The sequence below is a fragment of the Podarcis raffonei genome, chromosome 10 (genome assembly GCF_027172205.1).
Source record: "Podarcis raffonei isolate rPodRaf1 chromosome 10, rPodRaf1.pri, whole genome shotgun sequence".
NCBI classification, from domain to species: Eukaryota; Metazoa; Chordata; class Lepidosauria; order Squamata; family Lacertidae; genus Podarcis; species Podarcis raffonei.
The window spans coordinates 71,970,600-71,993,911 of NC_070611.1; the positions used below are offsets into that span (position 1 = coordinate 71,970,600).

Genomic DNA, 23,312 nt, shown 5'->3' on the forward strand with positions numbered 1-23,312 from the left:
AACCAATAAAGACAATAAAGGACTTTGAAAGCGCCTTCTGGAGTCTCATCCCCCTATTTCAGCAGGTTGGAAGAGGTGAACCTGAGGCTGGAAGGGCTGTGGAGAGTTTTGAATCGGCGACTCCTTGGGTCTCTGCTCACGCTGAGCCACACCGACAAAGCAACCCTAAATGCTTATGGTTCATGAAGGACTTAAGAGAGTTTCTTCATTTTTAAGTTGAGAAACTGGGGAAAGAGTTCAGACTGGTGTGACATTGAACCCTGAAATGACTCGGGCCCCAGATATCGGAACATAGCTGTCAACATTTTTTAAAGGGAATTTTCCTTATTCCGAATAGGGTTCCTTTCAAGAAAAGGGAAAAGTTGACAGCTATGTATCTGAAAGGCTACCTCTTTCTTCCACGCAGACCCTCTCAGGTGCTGAGATTTGCAGAGGGGACCCCCTTGGTAGATCTTCCACTTTCAGGGGCTGAGGATTATGATGGCCTGGGAGAGGGCCTTCTCGGTGGTGGCCCCATAGCCAATAAACTAATAGGCTGATAGTTCTGGGGGTTGTGTTTGTCACCTTCTTTGTGAATTGGGATGATAATACTCTGGTTCCAACCCTTGGGGAAAGTGCTGTTAAGATATTTCCGTTCCACCTTAAAGGGGAGCAGGATGTTTGTGTCACAGCCTGCGTATTTCCTGTTTCACAGGATGTTTCTGTTGTGTCTTTGCTTTCGTTTTCTTCTTCGTGCCTGAACGCTGAAGCAAGCGGTCATGTTTTCTTTGTTCTGACCAACGCTGAATAAACTTGTAAATATGCTCTCCTGCTGTGCATCTTTCGCTGTGTGAATTCTGCTGATAGAGTGTGTACCAGCCTAAGAATGTGGCAATCTATTTCTGAGGCTTCGTGTCGCTAATTGCTGATACTGCGTGTCTATGGGAGGTCGATGAATCGTCCGGCAGCCGGCTTGGGGGCTATGATGGACTTTGTCTCCCTGGCAGTATCCCAACAAGTGCCAGTACAGTTTATATAAGAAATTAATTTTGCTAGGAGGGGAGAGACCACCACTCAGAATTATTCCTAAAGACCTCTGAAGGGTTCATGTCTTCTCCAGGAGCTTTATCAGTCATTAAGGCACCTATAAGATTGCTTAAGGGATGCGGGTGGCACTGTGGGTTAAACCACAGAGCCTAGGACTTGCCGATCAGAAGGTTGGCGGTTCGAATCCCCGCGATGGGGTGAGCTCCCATTGCTTGGTCCCAGCTCCTGCCAACCTAGCAGTTTGAAAGCACGTCAAGGTGCAAGTAGATAAATAGGTACCACTCTGGCGGGAAGGTAAACGGTGTTTCCGTGAGCTGCTCTGGTTTGCCAGAAGCGGCTTAGTCATGCTGGCCACATGACCCGGAAGCTGTACGCCTACTCCCTTGGCCAGTAAAGCGAGATGAGCGCCACAACCCCCGAGTCGGCCACAACTGGACCTAATGGTCAGAGGTCCCTTTACCTATGTATCTGAAAGGCCACCTCTTTCTTCCATGCAGACCCTCTCAGGTGCTGAGATTTGCAGAGGGGACCCCCTTGGTAGATCTTCCACCCTCAGGGGCTGAGGATTATGATGGCCTGGGAGAGGGCCTTCTCGGTGGTGGCCCCATAGCCAATAAACTAATAGGCTGATAGTTCTGGGGGTTGTGTTTGTCACCTTCTTTGTGAATTGGGATGATAATACTCTGCTTCCAGCCCTTCGGGAAAGTGCCAGTACAGTTTATATAAGAAATTAATTTTGCTAGGAGGGGAGACATCACCATTCAGAATTATTCCTAAAGACCTCTGAAGGAATCGTGTCTTCTCCAGGAGCTTTATCGGTCATTAAGGCACCTATAAGATTGCTTACTTCTTGTTCTGTAACGGGGCTATTATGGTGTCAATGTTAGCAGGTCCTGAATCGTAGTTGGCCCATTGTCACCATCACTTTCAAAGATTTTGCTGAAGTAAACACGCCAAGTATTAGCAGAGATAAAAGCATCTAACGCAGGATTAAAACCTGTATCTGAAATCAGGTTCCAGAACTGTCTACCCATTCCCAGCTCTTTCCACTGAGTGATCATGAATGATCTCTCCACCTTAATAGTTCCTTATAATTTGATAAGAAGCCAAAGTTTTTAGGTTAGTTCTTGTCTGTGTCTGTCTTACCCTCCTGGTTAGTTGAGCCAAATTCTTTTTTTTTGTTCGCCTGCACTCATTATTGCACTAACCCAATTTGCCCCAAAATCCTTTCTGGATGAGTGACCCGGTTTAGTTAAAAGTGGTCTTAGATCTGCAAAGATGGACACCATGCCTTCAAAGGGATCCTTGATGAACTGGACTTCAGCAAACAAAAACTTATGCCGGAATATTGTTCCATGCACCGCAATCTCTGAGCAGCCGGAGATTTCCCCACTTTCCTTTTTCCTTTCTCCTTCTGTGATGGAACTCCTATTTGGGGACTTCCCTGGCTTTTTTCTGGCCCACGTAGGACCAGTCTGGATAGTTGGCCTTGGTGAAGGATTTGACGCTTTCATCCCCAAAAAGTTTTTGATTTTAGTTTCTGCTGAAATGAGGCTGCATTTTAATGTTGTGTTTTTAATCTTGTTTTTAAGTTGTATTTTAATCAATTGTTTTTATACCTGGTGTTAGCTGCCCTGAGCCCGGTCTTGGCTGGGGAGGGCGGGGTATAAATAAAATTTATTATTATTATTATTATTATTATTATTATTATTATTATTATTATTATTATTTCTGCACCTACCGTTAGGTCTGGTTTAGTGAGAACGAAGGCACCTAGAGATGACAGCAGTGAAATAGGGTTTTATTTACACACAAACATATAAATGCTGAGCTTAAGTTGGAAGGGCTTGCAGCACTGACACTCTCAACAGATCTTGCCCCCAACAATTAGGTATCTAGGGAGGTTCCCAAAACCATAGCTTTGGGTTCAGGACAGAGAGGAAGTCAAGCCTCTGGGTCTCGTCCAGTGTGAGACTGGCCCCTATTCCATTTCTCTCTTACACCCCCAGCTGCCAGAGCCGCTGGCTCATTGATTACCACGCTGAACCTTGGAAGATTCATGAGAGACAGAAGGCATTCCTTCGCTCAGCACACATTGCTCTCAACTAGGGCCAGGGCCTTTTCAGCACTGGCCCCGACTTGGTGGAACGCTCTGTCCCAAGAGACTAGGGCCCTGAGGGACTTGACATCTTTCCGCAGGGCCTGCAAGACAGAGCTGTTCCGTCTGGCCTTTGGTTTGGACTCAGTCTGACCCTTATGTTTTCCCCCCTACCCCTTATGGTTTTGATCTATGGGCTGCTTTTAAATAATAAATTATTATTATTATTATTATTATTATTATTATTATTATTATTATTTATTATTTGTACCCCACTCATCTGGCTGGGTTTCCCCAGCCACTCTGGGCGGCTTCCAACAAAGACAAAAAATACACTAAGACGTCACACATTAAAAACTTCTTCTGAATGTCAGGTAGTTGTTTATTTCTTTGACATCTGGTGGGTGGGTGTTCCACAGGACAGGTGCCACCACCGAGAAGGCCCTCTGCCTGGTTCCCTGTAACCTCACTTCTCGCAGGGAGGGAACCGCCAGAAGGCCCTCGGCGCTGGACCTCAGTGTCTGGGCAGAACGATGGGGGTGGAGACGCCTCTTCAGGTATCCTGGGCCTTTGAGGCCGTTTTGGGCTTTAAAGGTCAGCACCAACACTTTGAATTGTGCTCGGAAACATACTGGGTGCCAATGTAGGTCTTTCAAGACCAGTGTTATGTGGTCTCGGTGGCCGCTCCCAAGTCACCAGTCTAGCTGCCGCATTCTGGATTAATTGCAGTTTCTGGGTCACCTTCAAAGGTAGCCCCACATAGAGCGCATTGCAGTAGTCCAAGCGGGAGATAACTAGAGCATGCACCACTCTGGTGAGGCAGTCCACAGGCAGATAGGGTCTCATCCTGCATACCAGGTGGAGCTGGTTGGCTGCATTTTAAATTGCATTTTAACCTATATTTTAAATTGGTCCCCCCCCCCCGTTACATTTTTACTGTAATTTTACTGGTGTTAGTCACCCTGAGCCCGGCTTTGGCCAGGGAGGGGCGGGGTATAAATAAATAAAAATTATTATTATTATTATTATTTATTATTATTATTATTATTATTCCCTAGATGGCTTTAACGAGGTTGAGACAGATCCATGGAGGAGAGAGCTATCGATGGCGATGGGTTTCAAACAGGGGGCATTTTAGCCACTGTGGCCCATTTGCATGCAAAGAATGAGCTCAACCCCAGAGTTTTAGCCCTGCCCTGACTTTTTGTTAGTCTTTATGGAGCCAAGCAAACTCTTTATTATCCAGGGATGCACTTGTGGGGGTCGAAGGCCAAGCTGTTGCTCTCAAAACAGGTAGCTGCCTCCTTCTGCGCACCTGCTCTCAAACCCTGCCAGCCCTTTCCGCTTAAAGGAGCCCTCACAGTTGGTCCTTTAATCTTCCCTAATCATTTGTTAATTAGGAGGTCACGCTCCTCCTGTTGGGAGTCCTGCTCACAGCTGCCACAGTCTATGTAATCCTCTCTAACCCCACTCCACTCCTGCGCTAACCTCCATCAGTATTTCACATGCCACAAGAAAAAAGGGAAGGAAGGAAGGAAGGAAGGAAGGAAGGAAGGAAGGAAGGAAGGAAGGAAGGAAGGAAGGAAGGGGAGTCGGGAGCCAGAAAGAGACAAAGGTGCCTTACCTCTCTCGCCCTGGTCTGGCCACAGTGATCCATGCGACGGACACCTCCAGGCTCGATTATCGCAACTTGCTCTATGTGGGGCTGCCCTTGAGACTGACCCAGAAACTCCAGTGGGTGCAGAATGCCGCAGCGAGGCTCCTTACGGGATCACATTCATCCAGTGCTTTACCAGATGCACTGGCTCCCGGTGGAGTACACGGTCAGGTTTAAGGTGCTGGTTTTGACCTTTAAAGCCCTATGCGGCCTAGGACCCTCGTACCTACAGGACCGCCTCTCCCGGTATGCCCCGCGGAGGACCTTAAGGTCCACAAATGACAACACTTTGGAGGTCCCAAGTTGCAAGGTAGTTAGATTGGTTTCAACTAGGGCCAGGGCCTTTTCAGTAGTGGCCCCGACTTGGTGAAACACTCTGTCCCAAGAGACTAGGGCCCTGCGGGACTTGACATCTTTCTGCAGGGCCTGCAAGACAGAGCTGTTCCGCCTGGCCTTTGGTTTGGACTCAGTCTGACCCTTATGTTTCCCTTCCCTTATGGTCTTGATTTATCAGCTATTTTAAAGTGAGGCTGCATTTTAAATTTCATTTTAACCCGTATTTTAAAGTGGTCCCCCCCCCATTATGTTTTTACTGTAATTTTACTGTTGTTAGCCGCCCTGAGCCTGGCTCTGGCTGGGGAGGGCGGGCTATAAATTATTATTATTATTATTATTATTATTATTATTATTATTATTATTAAAGAAGTTGCAGAGGGGAAGGAATGGCAGTGGAATTTTTCCCCATCTCTCGAAGCCACCCAGCAAATAAACAACTACCTGACATTTAGAAGACATCTGAAGGCAGGGAAGTTTTTAATGTGTGACATTTTAATGTATTTTTAATCTTTGTTGGAAGCCGCCCAGAGTGGCTGGGGAACCCAGCCAGATGGGCAGGGTACAAATAATAAATTATTATTATTATTATTATATATTAGTAATTCTGATTGCTAATTTCTGGAAACCACAAGAGGAGAGAGGGGGCAGGCCCCGCACTCAAATCTCCTGTGAGAAGAGGAACAGACATGGAATTTACTTCTCTGCAGCCCAGGAATTCTGTTGCCAGGCAAGAGCAAGTCAGATCAACAGTTTGACTGGCGAAGGCGTCTTCCTTATGGTCAATTCTGTTCCAGTGCTGCCTGTTTCATATGTTTAGCCCAGCTGCCTAGTGGGCAGAGATGGGGAGCCCCCAGCCCCCACCATCGGGTCCTGCCAGCCTGGCCCAAATTGCCTGGGATGATGGCAGATGGAGTCCAGCGAACCCTGCAATCGCCCCATCCCTGGTTTAAAACCAGAAACTTTGTGCATGGCCAGGATGTTCCCCACGACAGAGATATGCCCTTTATATTTCTCACCTAAGGCTGACCACTGCCCTGTTTCTTAAGGATGCGCCATGCAAGAGAGGGAAGATGGGCAAAGGACGGCAGGTTTGGGCGTGCGCTGGCAGCACAAGCGGAGACCACGAGGGAAGACATTTGTAAGAAATCCACCTTTTAAGTGCAGCAGAATTTACACTGTGGAACTGCCTGCCTACTCACGTCAGGCAGACGCCATCGCCGTACTTTTGGGCGCCTGCAAAAAACGTTTTTGTTTAGACGACCCTCCCCAGACATGTAGACTGCTGCTTTTTGTTTTGACCTGTTCGTTGCTGATTTTGTACTTTGCTAAAATATAGTAGTAGTTCTTACTGAAAGTTCATCTCTTTATTCTGCTTGTAAACTGCTTTGGCTCTCCACAAAAAGCTCAATAACTTTGATGAAGCTTTCCCCAAAAAAGCTGAACAACTCTGGTCAATCCAATGGGGAGATCACTGCCAAAATTTTTTTTATGGTGGTTGTAGATCGCAGTCTCTTGGAAGTTGGACAGCCCTGTTTTATACAATCAAGCGGTATGTGAGGGATGGCTCAGCATGGGACTCTTAATATAAATTTTATGAAACAAACAAATGGTAAGAGAGAAACAGGGACGCGGGTGGCACTGTGGGTTAAACCACAGAGCCTAGAACTTGCCGATCAGAAGGTCAGCGGTTCGAATCCCCGCGACGGGGTGAGCTCCCGTTACTCGGACCCTGCTCCTGCCAACCTAGCAGTTCAAAAGCACCTCAAAGTGCAAGTAGATAAATAGGTACTGCTCCGGCAGGAAGGTAAACGGCGTTTCCGTGCGCTGCTCTGGTTCGGCAGAAGCGGCTTAGTCATGTTGGCCACATGACCTGGAAGCTGTACGCCAGCTCCTTTGGCCAATAAAGCGAGATGAGCGCCGCAACCCCAGAGTCAGCCACAACTGGACCTAACGGTCAGGGGTCCCTTTACCTTTTAAGAGAGAAACAGCAGGATTCTGGCATCATTTGCCCCAATCGTGTGAGTTTCCGTAGTTCTAGGTGTTGTTCGCTCTGGAGTGAGCAGGAAGCTGTTGTTTGTGCAGGAGCGATGCACGCAGCTTCCATGTTTCCACCTGCCTCTCTAGTCCTCCATGTGGACTAGAGGCTTGTTTTTAAAAATCGTGCACACACCCGCTGAGACTTTTAAAGGAACTGGGTTCTACAAACCCGATTATTAAGTTCTGCCCTTTTGCCACCGAGTGGAGAGAGAAGACTCGACAAGGGGAAGTTATAGACACTTCTGTAACAATTTATTGAATGAGGCAATAGACAGAATTTGGGGGAACAACAGGTACTTCTTCCATGCTCTGCTACAGGACTGCGGGTGGCTGGGAACGAGGATGGTTTATCTTTGGGTCTCGGGGAATAATGTCTCAGTCTATCGGAACGTTATTCCATTGCCAAAAAAAGAGAGAGAGGAAACACGGACTGTAAAGTCACACCTGACATCTTCACGACGACGATAAAAAATAATAATATTTTTAAAAAATTTTAAAAAATTAAGTCAGAGACCTGGGCTTTTGTTTCTACAGGAAGGATTCCCTCCCCTCGATTTAAGTCCGGGGTGTTGGTGGTGGGGGACGGTGATTATACATTTGAGATTTTCTGTTTTTTAAAAAAGCCAAGTAAACACAAGAATCTGGAAAAAGCAAAACCCTGCCCTGAAAGGTTGGGACAGACAAGGAGAGGTGTGGTGAATGGGCCGTGTAAAAGAACGCAAAGAACGAAACTAATTGCTGCGTACTATCCCCAGCCAGAAAGGGTGCCTGAAATAGGAAAATAAGAGAGTGATTCTACCTGTGAGGCAACAGCAGCCGTTTGCTTAGCTGGGGCCAGTGAAAGCCTTGGCCCTGTCTAAGAGTTAAAAACAGCTATCAAAAAATGCCTGGGGGAGACGTGAGAGGGGGGGCAGCCCTCCCTGAGCCCCCATTCTGGGGTGGGAGGCTATCACCTTTCCCTTTGCCAACTCCGCACAGGGACTGCGGGTGCCCAGCCTCGCTGGCCACATGTCTTTCGTAGACGTGCAGACCCTGGGCCCCTGCACGGCGCAGCATGGCAGCCGATGTCGAGTTTGCGGCCCTGGGGCCACGGAGGGAGGCCTTGGCCGCCACGAAGGGGATGTGCGCAGCTGGGGCCGTGGGGCTCCAAGGGCTCTGGAAAGCTGCCACGAGAAAGGGGTCTTTGGATGGGCCGCCGCCCCAGGATGCCAGGTGCAATTTGGAGGAGAAGGGTGCAATTTGGAAGGAAATCAAAGTGAGAATTGTGGGTGGGATCTAGTGTGCGATCTGAAGCCCTTCGCCACCCAAACTGCCACTGAAGGCTGGGATCCCAGCCACGTGGCCGATGAGAGTGTGCTTAAATGCCACCCGTGTCCCTTCGCAACACCCAGCGGGGCCTTTCTACTGGTGGCTCCCTTGTGCCTTTCCGAACTTGTCATTCCAAGGGAGGAGAGTCTAAAACAAAAACGCACGCAGAAATTCACCAGTGGGGAAATGAGGCTTTGGAGGGAAGGCTTTGAGCATGGACTTAAAAAGCGAAGACAGAATCTCCTTCAACAGGTCACCAAATAACTTTGGAAGGAAGGAACGGAGGAGGAACAGTCCCTCCGTCCTGACAGGATCCAGAGTCAACAGATTGCAGCCCTCGCTGTCTCCCGCAGGACTTTTCTTACCCTTTCAACGCCTTTGCGAGGAAAAAAGAGGAAGCCTCTTTCCCCAATTTGTCTTCTCAAGCCTTGCTTTCTCTATCTCTCTCTTTTAAAATATATGTCCATGTTAAAATGATACCTAATTCTCGACGCGAGGAAGGCGGAGGAGCCTGGCTTTGTGGGGGCTTGCCGGGCCAGGAAAGCCTGCAGGGACCCCCACCGCGGACCCCGCCTCCCCCCCCAACAAGCCCTGAAAAGAGAGGGCTATAAACCTTTTCCGCCACATCTCACGCCGGCTTTGAGAAAGGAGGGTCCATGCAATGGGAGACGAAGGCTTGGCCCAGCCTGCCCCAAACAGGCTTCCTTGCTTTCGCGAGGCCCGAGAGGAGCTGTAAAAATCGCGGCTCCAAAATACACCCTGTGTGTTTGTGTGTTGTTGTTGTTTTTTCCTTTTGTTAAACAAAACCTTTTTTTTTTTTGCTTCCAAAGCTGCGAGACTCACAAATGCCACCTGATTGCGCCTCCGCAGAGGCGTAGAAAAAAAACTATTCGCACAAGGGAGGAGGAAGCTGCCGCAGCGCCATGATCCTGCCGCTCTCGCCCGTCACTGCTCCAGAGTCACCACCTCCACGGCCTGGCCGTCCATGGTGACAGTGCTGTCTGTTATCCTCGCGGCCACGGGAGCCATGGCAACCTGGACCGGGCCGTTGCCCTGAGCAAGGCTGGTGACCACCGTCTGGTACATGCTGACGGGGATCTGGACGAGCCCTGCGGAGAAAGAGAGAGGGGAGAGGGTCAGGCGAGGCTGGGCAAGGCGCTGAGTCAGTTCCTGCGATCATGGAATCATGAGAGTAGGACGGGACCCCGGGGGGTCATCTAGTCCAACCCCCCTGGCAAGGCGAGAATCCTGTCCCTCTGACAGGTGGACGCCCAACCTCTGCTTAAAAACCTCCAAGGAAGGCGATTCCATTCTTCCTGAGGTTAAGTTGGAATCTAATTCCCCGTCCTGATGAAGAGAGCGCAGCAGAGGTTATATTTTCTGAGAATCCTCCGGAAAAACAATCTCTCCAAGGACCTGTTGATGCCATTTTACCATTGTACTGTGGAGAGTGTATTAACTTATGGTCTGTGTGTGTGGTTTGGGAGCTGCGCAGTCAGGGGAAAAACAATGCTGTCCAGGGTTGTGAAGACTGCGGAGAGAATAATTGGGTGCACTCTTCCCACCTTGGATCAAATCTATGCTTCCAGGTGCCATAAGAAAGCTGCAGAGATAGCGCAGGATAGTGCACACCCCGGAAATGATCTCTTTCAGATTCTGCCTTCTGGAAGAAGGTCCAGGGTTATAAAGACTAGGACTAGCCGCCTGAGAAACAGTTTCTATCCAATGTGATTTTGGTTCTAAACACAGTGTAAGGAGTCTCTATGGGAGTATATTGTATTTAATTATGGGGTATCAGAGATTTTAGGGGGCTAACTAGCTTGGGATAGCAGGCTTGTTGGTTTTTGAATGTCTGATGTAGATTTCGTTATTCTGTATGGGACAATGACAATAAAGATTATCGTATCGTATCATATTTTGAACCCACTGGTTTGGGTCCGACCCTCCAGAGCAGGAGAAAACAGGCTTGCTCCAAATTCCATGGGGCAGCCCTTGAGATATTTTAAGATGGTTAGCATATCTCCTCTCAGGCTCTTCTTTCCCAGGCTAAAACATCCCCAACTCCCTCAACCGTTCTTCATCAGGCTTGGTTTCCAGACCCGTGATCATCTTGGTCGCCCTCCTCTGCACACCTTCCCTCTTGTCAACATCCTTCTTAAATTGTGGTGTCCAGATCTGGACACAGTATCCCAGGTGTGGTCTGACCGAGGCAGAATAGAGCGGGACTATGACTTCCCTTGACCTGGACACACTAGACTTCTGTTGATGCAGCCTAGAATGGCATTCGCTTATTTTGCTGCTTATTTTTGAAAGCACCTGAGAGCAAAAAGGGACCCATCTTCTGCCTATAAAAGAGAGCTGTTGAGCCCCTTTGCCCAAAGACTAGCCCGGGGGGATGAGCCCAATGGCCGCCTTCCCTTCTGGGTGACCTTCTAAGGACCACATGCAACAATTGTGACTTTGCGCAACAGGTTAGATACGACACACCCACACACCCCTCTCTATCCTCAATAGACAAGCAAGAGGCTCTATTATCATTATTATTCATGGCTGAGTGGGGATTCGAACCCTGGTCCTAGACTGACACTCTTGAGCACTGCACAGAAAAGGCTCTCATTACAAACATGTAACTCACTCTACGTGGGGCTGCCCTTGAGACTGACCCAGAAACTCCAGCGGGTGCAGAATGCCGCGGCGAGACTCCTTATGGGGTCCTCGCTGCGAGATCACATTCACCCGGTGCTATACCAGCTGCACTGGCTCCCAGTGGAGTACAGGATCAGGTTTAAGGTGCTGGTTTTAACCTTTAAAGCCCTATATGGCTTAGGGCCCTCGTACCTACGGGACCACCTCTCCTGGTATGTCCCACGGAGGACCTTACAGTCTTCAAACAAAAACATCTTAGAGGTCCTGGGCCACAGGGAGGTTAGGCTGGCCTCGACCAGAGCCAGGGCCTTTTTGGCCGTGGCCCCGATCTGGTGGAACGCTCTGTCCCAAGAGACTAGGGCCCTGCGGGACGTGACATCTTTCCGCAGGGCCTGCAAGACGGAGCTGTTCCACCAGGCCTTTGGCCAAGGCACAGTCTGACCCCCTCCTTCGGTAATCCTCATAGCACTCCAGCCCAATGGTTGCCATGAATTTGATTCTGAATTGATTTTAGAATGAAATTTAGAATGCATTTCAATTAATTGCTTGTGATTTTATGTAAACTGTGTTACTTTTATTGCTGTTAGCTGCTCTGAGCCCAGCTTCGGCTGGGGAGGGCGGGATATAAATAAAATATTATTACTATTATTATTATTATTATTACATCTTTATCAAAAATTCTTGGGTTTAGGAAGCGGAATCCCTGAGCCCCAAGCTCTGAAGGAGGGGCAAAGTGAGTCTGCCACAGACCTCGGATTTCATTCCTGAAGGTCAACGTTTAACAGCAGGAGGAGGCGGAGGCAGAATGTGATTTGAGTGTCCTCATATCACTTCGCTGTGCAGACAGCGAAGCTTAAGCCTTAAGCGCTCTGACCTGGTATCCGAGGCAACTCCAAATTGGGCAGGCCTGAGCCCTGCCTGGTTTCTCTTTCATGGATGATCGTGGCGCCCTTGGGCACCGCCAGGTAACACCACCTTCTCCCCAGAAAATCAGGTAAAAGAAGAAGCCTGTCCGAGACAGACTCACGGAGCAGGGGCGCTGCTCTTTCAAGCTCCGCACCACAATAAATCAGAAGCAGAACTAGAAAAAACATGCTAGGAAACTTTAGGCCAGGGGCCAGCAAACTTTTTCAGCAGGGGGCCAAGTCCACTGTCCCTCAGACCTTGTGGGGGGCCGGACTATATTTTGGAAAAATAACAATGAACAAATTCCTATGACCCACAAATAACCCAGAGATACATTTTAAATAAAAGCACACATTCTACTCATGTAAAAACACCAGGCAGGCCCCACAAATAACCCAGAGATGCATTTTAAATAAAAGCACACATTCTACTCATGTAAAAACACCAGGCAGGCCCCACAAATAACCCAGAGATGCATTTTAAATAAAAGCACACATTCTACTCATGTAAAAACATGCTGATACCCAGACCACAAGCTGGATTTAGAAGGTGATTGGGCTGGATCCGGCCCACTGACCTTAGTTTGCCTAACCGTGCTTTAGGCTAAAACATTTTCAGAAATGAGCGCCAGGGGAAATTTGCAAGCGGGTTCCTATTTTCCCCAGGGCCAAGCTATGCAATATATCCAAGATCTCTACAGTTCGTCAAACAGCAGCGATGGGAGTGGGGTGGTTCGGTCGGGAGACTTCTGAAACTTTTTAGTTTAGAGAAATTGCGAGGAAGAGGTGACGTAATAGAAGTTTGTAGAGTTAAGTCTGGCTTGGAGGAAGTGGATGGAGTAAAGTTTCTCTCCCTCTCTCTCTCATTATGCTAGAATTCATGGACACTCAATGGAGATGAATGTGGGAAAATTCAGGAAAGGTTAAAAAAAAATATTATTTACACGACGCATAGTTAACCTATGGAACACACTGCCACAAGAGGCAGGGAAAGCTGCCAACTTGGATGGTTTAAAAAGAAGATTTGCCTAATTTGTGGAGAGGGCTGTCAAAAGACTCCTAGCCACGACGACCCTTCTCTGCCTCCACAGTCGGGGGCAGATGTGCGCTCTGAGTCCCAGCTGCTGGAAACTGCCAGAGAGGAGAGTTGGTCTTGTGTTCGAATTCTGCTTGCAGGCATCTGAGAGCAGGACGCTGGACTAAATGGGCCATGATCTAGCAGGAACACCTTATGTTATCATGAGATACCGTAGTTATTTTTTCTCTCCTAGTGTTAAGATTCCCAGGGAAAATCATCACCTCCTCCCCGCCCCATTCTGAAGCTGCACTTTCCCCTAAAAGGAAAAGAAAAACTTATTTGGACAGGGAACTTAGGAGAAACTTTTCTCCATTGTCCATGTGTTCATCCCCTTCCCTCCTCCCCTTGCACTGATCCAGTTCAGGCATAGGCAAACTCTGGCCCTCCAGATGTTTGGGACTACAATTCCCATCATCCCTGACCACTGGTCCTGTTAGCTACGGATGATGGGAACTGTAGTCCCAAACATCTGGAGGACTGGAGTTTGCCTATGCCTGATCCAGTTGGTTACTCCCTGGCTTGATCAAACCATAGTTTACTGTTACATCTCAGCCTTCCAAACTGTCTCAACTGAGCCAGTGAGTGACTTTTGTTAGAAATGGGCCTCCGTACCAGCTATACGTGCCAGGAAGCAAAAGATGGACCTGTTGTTTTGCGCAGAAAACCTTGGTTTAGACATTATTTTTTTTAAAATAAAAATAAAAATTATTATTTATACCCCGCCCATCTGGCTGGGTTTCCCCAGCCACTCTGGGCGGCTTCGAACAGAACACTGTACAGTGGTACCTCTGGTTGCAAACGGGATCCATTCCGGAGGCCAGTTCGCAACCTGAACAGAATGCAACCCGCTTCTGCGCATGACGTCATTCTGCACGTGTGCGCATGCGCGAGGCGAAACCCGGAAGTAACCCGTTTCGTTACTTCTGGGTCATCGCGGGATGCAACCAGAAAATGTTCAACCTGAAGCAAACGTAACGAGGTATGAATGTATGGCCAAACTTGCCCCTTGTCACTGGGGCAGAGAGAGCACCTTGGGCTGCAAGCTTGGAGCTCTCAGCTGGGATAAAAGGAAAGGAGAGAGATGGAGGAAGGAAAAGGACAGGCGAGCAAAAAGCAGAAAAATGAAGTACAGTCGTACCTCGAGTTTAGTAATTAATTCGTTTCGGAGGTCCGTTCCTAACCTGAAACTGTTCTTAACCTGAAGCACCACTTTAGCTAATGGGGCCTCCTGCTGCCGCCGTGCCGCCACTGCGCGATTTCTGTTCTCATCCTGAAGCAAAGTTCTTAACCCGTGGTACTATTTCTGGGTTAGCGGAGTCTGTAACCTGAAGTGTCTGTAACCTGAAGCGTCTGTAACCTGAGGTACCACTGTACAGAGAGGCTCAGACAGAACTGCAAAAAGCAAACCGCTGTGCTTTTAAAGGGGAATGTTTAAACTCTGCTAAGATATAGAACTTGCTAATGCAAGTCAGGAAGGATATCATTAAACAATATATCCTCTCCTGCCTCCCTGAACATTCCCACACTCACAGTGGTACCTTGGGTTAAGTACTTAATTCATTTCGGAGGTCCGTTCTTAACCTAAAACTGTTCTTAACCTGAAGCACCACTTTAGCTAATGGGGCCTCCTGCTGCTGCCGCACGATTTCTGTTCTCATCCTGAAGCAAAGTTCTTAACCCGAGGTGCTATTTCTGGGTTAGCGGAGTCTGTAACCTGAAGCGTATGTAACCCGAGGTACCACTGTAAAAGGAAAAACCAAGAAAGGTCAATGTGCAACGAGACCATTGCTAAATATGTCATTCAGCCTGGCTTCGCCTCATGCACAGAACAGGAGCTTAAAAACCGGGAACTGTCTGTGCATGCACACAAACGTCCTTTGCTCCAAGGGGATTAAGCTGAATCGCTCCCCAGCATTGGATGCAATGGCCTTCAGCACTGAGAAAGCGAGCGAGGGGAGAGGGCGGGCAAGTTCCCTGAAGGACCCCAGATCGCAGCCGCCTGCCCTTGGGAGAGCAACCGCGGCTAAAGCCCCAGAGATATGGTAATCAGGCCTGGGACTGTCACCCCACGCATCTGCCCCTCTGATTAGCCTTAATCTAGTTGGCACATGTTAATCTAAAGCTTGGGATTTTGGACCCTTTCAATGGTATTAAAGAGAAAATCCCTTTGCTCACAACTTGGGCAAGGGCGGGGGGTGGGGTGGGGTGGCGAAGAGCACGTCTGTAGGGCTGTCGGCGCTGCTCCCTGCCCCAAATGAAGGTGCGCAAATTCCGGGTGCAATCCATGGGCGCATTGGGGTGGGGACTGTACCAGGGCGGGCATTGGGAAACTTTCCAGAAACTTCAGTCCGTTCAGAACATGGGTAGGCAAACTAAGGCCCGGGGGCCGGATCCGGCCCAATCACCTTCTTAATCCGGCCTGCAGACAGTCCGGGAATCAGTGTGTTTTTACATGAGTAGAATGTGTCCTTTTATTTAAAATGCATCTCTGGGTTATTTGTGGGGCATAGGAATTCGTTCTTTTTTTCCAAAATATAGTCCGGCCCCCCACAAGATCTGAGGGACAGTGGACTTGGCCCCCTGCTGAAAAAGTTTGCTGATCCCTGGTTGAGAACATCTGCTGGTGGCAACTAATCAGGGTGACTAAATGTTGCCTGATTTTTTTAAAAACAACAACACAATTCTTATTGATTTATTATTAACACATAACCAACAGTGGCAGAGCCATGCATGGAGCACAGTCGGTGCAAAAGAAGACGAAATTGATAGAAGCACAGTTATAGGTAGCCAAGATTTTAAGGTGACTCTATATAATAGCCCTAGGGACACGGGTGGTGCTGTGGGTTAAACCGCAGAGCCTAGGACTTGGCGATCAGAAGGTCGGCAGTTCAAATCCCTGTGATGGGGTGAGCTCCCGTTCTCAGTCCCAGTTCCTGCCAACCTAGCAGTTCGAAAGCACATCAAGTGCAAGTAGATAAATAGGTACTGCTCCGGCGGGAAGGTAAACGGTGTTTCCATGCGTTGCTCTGGTTCGCCAGAAGCAGCTTAGTCATGCTGGCCACATGACCTGGAAGCTGTACGCCGGCTCCCTCGGCCAATAAAGCGAGATGAACGCCGCAACTAATGGTCAGGGGTCCCTTTACCTTTACCTTTACACAATAGCCCAACCACAACAAGGAATTGCGGGATGGGCTGCTCAAAGAACAGAGACAAGCACACGTGAAAACTGTCCGATTGGGCTTTGCCCCAGGCTACATGTCTAGCCCTCGCCAGGCACTCAGATAAAGCAATGCTTCGTACACTGGTAAATGAGATTTTATGGTACTAGCCAAAGCCCATGACGAAACCATACAAACACCCATACAGTGGTACCTTGGTTCTCAAACTTAATCCGTTCCGAAAGTCAGTTCCAAAACCAAAGCTTTCCAAAACCAAGGCGCGCTTCCCCATAGAAAGCAATGCAAAACAGATTAATCCGTTCCAGACTTTTAAAAACAACCCCTGAAACAGCAGTTTCACGTGGATTTTACTATCTAATGAGACCATTGATCCATAAAATGAAAGCAGTCACACAATCCATCCATCAGGAGCTGAACTGGGTTCCACACAGCCACAAAAACAAAACAAAAAAGAGCAGCAAAAACAAAAACACGAAATAAATAGCAAAAACCGACAGACCTCAGCATAACACGCCCCTGCTTTGAGTCACTGACATTGTGCCCAATGTAGAGTTCTGGAGAACCTGAAAGCTTGCCAAACTCGCGTAACATTTTGGCTGGTCCAAATATTTCTCCAAGTGTGGATCTGGAAGAACTTTTGATGAGGACCTGCATCAAAAGCTCTCTGAAAGTCCAAGAGTAAAATATCTACCAGATCAGCCCTAGCCACCTGCTTGTTCACACTCTGCAAATTCAAAGTGTTGGTGCTGACCTTTAAATCCCTAAGCAGCCTCGGTCCAGTATATCTGAAGGAGCGTCTCCACCCCCATAGTTCAGCCCAGACACTGAGGTCCAGCGCCAAGGCACTTCTGGCAGTTCCCTTACTGCGAGAAGCCAAGTTACAGGGAACCAGACAGAGGGCCTTCTCGGTGGTGGCGCCCGCCCTGTGGAATGCCCTCCCACCAGATGTCAAAGAGAACAACAACTACCAGACTTTTAGAAGTTATCTGAAGGCAGCCCTGTTCAGGGAAGCTTTTAATGTTTGATGCATTACTGTATTTTAATATTTTGTTGAAAGCCACCTAGAGTGGGCAGGGTATAAATAATAATAATTATCATCATCATCATCATCATCATCTAAAATGTTGGCAGGGTTTCTTTTTGCAGAAGCCATGCTGATCCTTCTGCCTCAAGACTTATCCTTCTGTGGGTTTTAACGATTCTTTCTACCAATTGAACCTGGGTCAGACGTTATGTCGACAGGTCTATGATTTCCTGTTTCCTCCTTAGGTGCCTTTCAAGCAACTGGTGTTACAAGGGCTGTCTCCTAATCCTCTGCTAAGTTTGATTTAAATTCCAATCAGCACTTGTTTTGTTGTTGTTAAAAGCAATTTCTCACAAGTTCTTTAGAGGACTCTGGGTGAATGCCGATGGCTTGTTAAATCTGTCCGCCAGCTCTAACATTTCGCCTCCTGTCTCCTCCGTTTGGCAGAGTTGCTCAAGAGACCTGCCCGGAAACAATGGCTAGCGAAAAGGAGAAAAGAGAGAGGAACTGGCTGCAATTCATTGCTTACGAGCTTCCCACCAGAATGCTTGTAGCAGGAGACAGGAGGCTCACCTAGACAGAGCGTATCTGATAGACCTTTCGGCTCGATCTGCTGGGACTCTTCCTGTCTCGGGCTGGCGTGAGGAATTAGCACTCAGAAATGGGGAAATTCAACAAAGCAACGAGTTATTGTGGTTGGCGGCTGCGGAGAAAGGCGAGCCTGAGTTCCTGAGTGCAAGATGGGGAAGGGCTGTAGCTCAGGACACCTGCCTTGCATGCAGAAGGTCCCAGGTCCAATCCCCAACGGCACCTCCCCAATGGAGAAGGGAGAGACTCTTGCCTGAAACCCTGGAGAGCGGCTGGCAGTCAGTGCAGACAATACTGAGAAAGATGGACCATTGGTCTGGCTTGCTATAAGGCAGCTGCCTAGGTTCCTATGTCCGTCAATGATGTTTAGGCAATATGATGACCATATGCATACGTAATAGACAATCTTTATAGAATTCCATCAAACAATAACAGGTTCAAAAGGAAATCTTAGACTTAAACTCTTTGAATGAAGTGAGGCACCAAACTTTGTACAATGAAAGATAAGCTGTGAAGCTTTGTGTCTTCAGCAAATATAATGTCCAACACTGAACAGAGATTCCGGTTATTGACTGCTGTTTTGCAGATCTTCATCAGCATGGTCGGAGAATATAGAATTGTTTCATAAAAAAGGTAAAGGGACCCCTGGCCATTAGGTCCAGTCGTGGCCGACTCTGGGGTTGCAGCGCTCATCTCGTTGTGCGGATTCAAACCGCCGACCTTCTGATTGGCAAGTCCTAGGCTCTGTGGTTTAACCCACAGCGCCACCCGCGTCCCAGAATTGTTTCATAAACCCATCCTATTTTGAATGAATATATGTGAATGAAAATATCAAATGCTGTGGAGCAGTGCTCATGTAATACTGACTACATTATTCTCCCACCACGCTGACGAAGATCTACGAAACAGCAGTCAATATCCGGAATTTTTGTTCAGTGTTGGACATTATATTTGCTGAAGACACAAAGCTCCACAGTTTATCTTTCATTGTACAAAGTTTGGTACCTTGCTTCATTCAAAGACTTTAAGTCTAAGATTTCATTTTGAACTTGTTATTGTTTGAAGGAATTCTATAAAGATTGTCTATTACAAATAATTGTCTATTATTGCTTGTAAGCCGCTCTGAGCCCGGCCTTGCCTGGGGAGGGCGGGGTATAAATAAAAATTATTATTATTATTATTATTATTATTATTATTATTACGTATGCATATGGTCATCGTGTTGCCTAAACATTGCTGACGTTCTCTTTTGCAACACAGGGGTTGGTTTAGGTTCCTGTGTCCGGTAGGACAACCTCAGAGAGTTACAGTGACCTCCACACAACGGTGGCTGCCCCATGGCCTCATGTTCTCATTTCAGAATCTGCAGGGCAGGGGAGCGTGCGTTTGCGTGTGTCCGTGGGGTGGAAAGAGGCCGATTCTTCCTGCAAGCTCCTGGCGCAGCTGTTTACCGGCTACGGATTACTGCAGTCACATGATCCGCTTCCCAGCAAAGCCAAGCTGTCCCCGGGACTGAGAAGGTCACTGGGAGATGTGGGGATGGAGAGGAAGAGGAGAAAAAGGCAGGCAGGCAGGCAGGCAGGCAGGCAGGCAGGCAGGCAGGCAAAGCACTGCCCTCCCCATTGCGTCAGGGGGCAGGATTTGCAGCCAGAAGGGCTACAGAGCTGCTGCTCAGTTCCTGGCACCGCACGCCAGAGAAATGCCAGCACATCCGTGTCCTCAGCCACCCACCCAATCAAAGGCTAAAGGAAATGCTGGCAAACTTCACCAGCCTCCTTCTCTGCCCCTTTTGCCTCCTGAGTTGCACCCATAAGACGTGAGGAAAGTGGCGCTGGTATTCATGGAGAAAGGAGATTAAGCACAGGTGCAACACGCAGACATTTCTGGTGCATGGCCTGGAAGCTTTGCATTCTGGCCCCAAACACCTGCCCCAGATGCGCGGGAGCCAATTCTTGCTGTTATTTTATTGCATTGCGTTGATGCTATCCCACTTTATCTCCAAGGATCTCAAGGTGGTGTACATGGTTTTCTCTCTCCTCATTCAATCCGCACAACAAACCTGTGAGGTAGGTTAGGCTGAAAGGCAGTGGATGGTCCCCAGGATCACCCAGTGAGCTTCATGGCTGAGTGGGGGTTTGAACCTTGGTCTCTTATGTCCTAGTCTCTGTCCCAGCTCCTGCAGTTCAAAAGCACATCAGTGCAAGTAGTGCTGCCCTTGTTCTTGTTGTTTAGTCGTTTAGTTGTGTCCGACTCTTCGTGACCCCCTGGACCAGAGCACGCCAGGCCCTCCTGTCTTCCACTGCCTCCCGCAGTTTGGTCAAACTCATGCTGGTCTCTTTGAGAACACTGTCCCACCATCTTGTCCTCTGTCGTCCCCTTCTCCTTGTGCCCTCCATCTTTCCCAACATCAGGGTCTTTTCCAGGGAGTCTTCTCTTCTCATGAGGTGGCCAAAGTCTTGGAGCCTCAGCTTCAGGATCTGTCCTTCCAGTGAGCACTCAGGGCTGATTTCCTTCAGAATGGAGAGGTTGGATCTTCTTGCAGTCCATGGGACTCTCAAGAGTCTCCTCCAGCACCAGAATTCAAAAGCATCCATTCTTCGGCGATCAGCCTTCTTTATGGTCCAGCTCTCACTTCCATACATCACTACTGGGAAAACCATAGCTTTACCTATGAATGGCCTTTATCGCTCTCCTTTATCTGTGTTGGGTTTCTCTTGAATCCCATTCGGAATAGGAGCTTGGGCAGGGAAGGCTAAGGCAGCGCTAAGCAACACCGCAACTAGATTAGAGACAGCTGCATCTTAGAACTGGCAAGTATAGAATCACAGAATTGCAGGGTTGGAAGGGACCCCAGTGGCCATCTAGTCCAACCCCTTGCAAAGTAGGAATCACAACTAAATCACAACTCATCTATGACTGCACATTGTATTAGGTAAAGGTAAAGGGACCCCTGACCATTAGGTCCAGTCGTGGCCAACTCTGGGGTTGCGGCGCTCATCTCGCTTTATTGGCCGAGGGAGCCGGCATACAACTTCCGGGTCATGTGGCCAGCAGGACTAAGCCGCTTCTGGCGAACCAGAGCAGCGCACAGAAACGCTGTTTACCTTTCCGCCGGAGCGGTACCTATTTATCTACTTGCACTTTGAGGTGCTTTCGAACTGCTAGGTTGGCAGGAGCAGGGACTGAGCAACGGGAGCTCACCCCGTCGCGGGGATTCGAACCGCCGACCTTCTGATCGGCAAGTCCTAGGCTCTGTGGTTTAACCCACAGCGCCACCCGCATCCCTCTGCTCGTTGTATTAGTAGTTACTAAAAAGACGTAACACTTTTTCATTTTCGTTTGTAATAAAGCCTGTTTTTAAGCAGGGAGTTGAAAAACCAGGAATCAACATGCTCAGAGGCTCAGTGAGAACAGGGGGACAGGCAGGAAGTGGGCTACCCTTGCAATTTCCCACTGGCCTGCAGCCTAACACAGCACAGCACATTGAAAAACGACTGGGGATAGTGGCAAAGACATTAAAAGGCAGCAAAGTTTGCAGGTTTCCCCACAGAACAGCTGGTCTACCCGGGCAGTGAGAATTTCAACAGAAGCACGCTTACAAATTCCTCAGTCATTCTCCAGGCAAATTATTGTAGTGGGAAGGAAAATAGCGAACAGGAGAGGCAATATAAAAACAGCGGTGTTAAGATTGACGAATGAAATGTTAAAATCAATCCACTACATGAGTTTTATATGAGCCGTCCAGAGTGGCTGGGGCAACCCAGTCAGGTGGGCGGGGTATAAATAATAAATTATTATTTTATATTTGCATCATCTGCAGTTTTGAAGAAAGAAAGGGCACATAGATTTTTATGCATAGTGGGGGCCATCTCAGAAGACATATTCCCCCTTGTGCAGGAATGGATGAATCCCGTCCAGGGCAAATTCTGCAGGGCTCTGTTTGATCCCATTTCCACAATAATCTCTGAACATTTTTAAAAAAATCCTCTGTATTTAAATGTATATTTTATCACTCTATATATATATGTGTGTGTGTGTGTTATGTATGTATTTTATCTCAACGTATGCAATGTACATATTTCAAAATGTACTTTACTTTAATACAAGTGGGTTTTTTTAATGCCATCCAGTAAATTTTTTGAACTGAGCACCATAGCACAAAACTCAGAGGCGCATAATTGCTTTCGGATCTCTGAATTAGTCTGGAAGGTGCAAATTGGGTCAATCTAATCCTCTTCCATCCCTCCTCTCGTGTGAGAAGTGGAGCAGGAAAATTCTCTCTTCTGCCTTTTGCTAACTGGAGCGGGGGAGCATCGTTTCAGTCTACAATATTAAACCCGCAAACAGGGGGAGTTAAGTAACACTGAACTTAGTGGGACCGACTTCTGAAGCTCAGGCCGGCGCAGCGCAGAAGGGTTTGAGTTGATTAACCAATCAATCAACTCAAAAGCTGCAGCTTTAGCCTATGTGCCAGTGGCCCGGCTCCTTGGACAACCGCTACCCGCAGAGAGATGAGCATCCTTCCTGATCCCCAACACTTCCCCTCTCAGCAGAAATGGCTGCGATTATCGTCTCTCCTCTGCTGATGCATTATAAATGAGTCACCGAAAATGTCCTGAGTGGTGGCAGCAGCGGCTGAAACCAAGTCACAGAATGCAGGGGGCAGTCAAGGCCGGTTCCCTGGGGCAATAGCATCTCTTCCCAGCCTGAGTTCCTGATACAGTCAGACCTTGGGTTACAGTATGTTTCCGAACACAATTAAAGGGCTGGTGTTGACCTTTCAAGCCCTAAACGGCCTTGGTCCAGTATACCTGAAGGAGCGTCTCCACCCCCTTTGTTCTGCCCGGACACTGAGGTCCAGCGCCAAGGGCCTTTTGGCGGTTCCCTCGCTGCAAGAAGCCAAGTTACAGGGAACCAGGCAGAGGGCCTTCTCGGTGGTGGCACCTGCCCTGTGGAACGCCCTCCCACCAGATGTCAAAGAGAAAAATAACTACCAAACTTTTAGAAGACATGTGAAGGCAGCCCTGTTTAGGGATGCTTTTAATGTTTAATAGGTTGTTGTATTTTAGTGTTCTGTTGGAAGCTGCCCAGAGTGGCTGGGGTATAAATAATAAATTATATTATTATTATTATTATTATTATTATTATTATTATTATTACTATAGCGGCTGTAGGTTGTGTTTTTTGGGTTACGGACAGCCGAAACCCGGAAGTACTGGAACGAGTTACTTCCGGGTTTCAGCGGTTGCTCATGTGCAGAAGCGCCGAATCGCAACCTGCGTGTGCACAGATGCAGTCGCGAATGCTGCGGCTTGTGAACATGCATCCCACACGGATCACGTTTGCAACCCAAGCATTCACTGTATTGCCATTCTCCTACCAGCTGGGAGCGTGAGTGACCAACCTTCCCTGCTCTGCTAGGAAAGGGCT

General features: G+C 48.2%; 1 protein-coding gene across 5 annotated transcripts in view; it reads right to left on the minus strand.

The window, feature by feature from the left end:
• Positions 1–7,384: 7,384 nt before the first annotated feature.
• The window catches only part of NRF1 (nuclear respiratory factor 1), a 76,861-nt gene continuing 60,933 nt past the window's right edge, over positions 7,385–23,312 (minus strand). For all 5 annotated transcript variants that reach the window (XM_053404604.1, XM_053404603.1, XM_053404607.1 and 2 more), the window contains one exon: positions 7,385–9,571. In XM_053404604.1, coding sequence (XP_053260579.1) covers positions 9,408–9,571 — 164 coding nt within the window. In that variant the 3' untranslated portion in view covers positions 7,385–9,407. The remainder of the gene's footprint in view (positions 9,572–23,312) is intronic.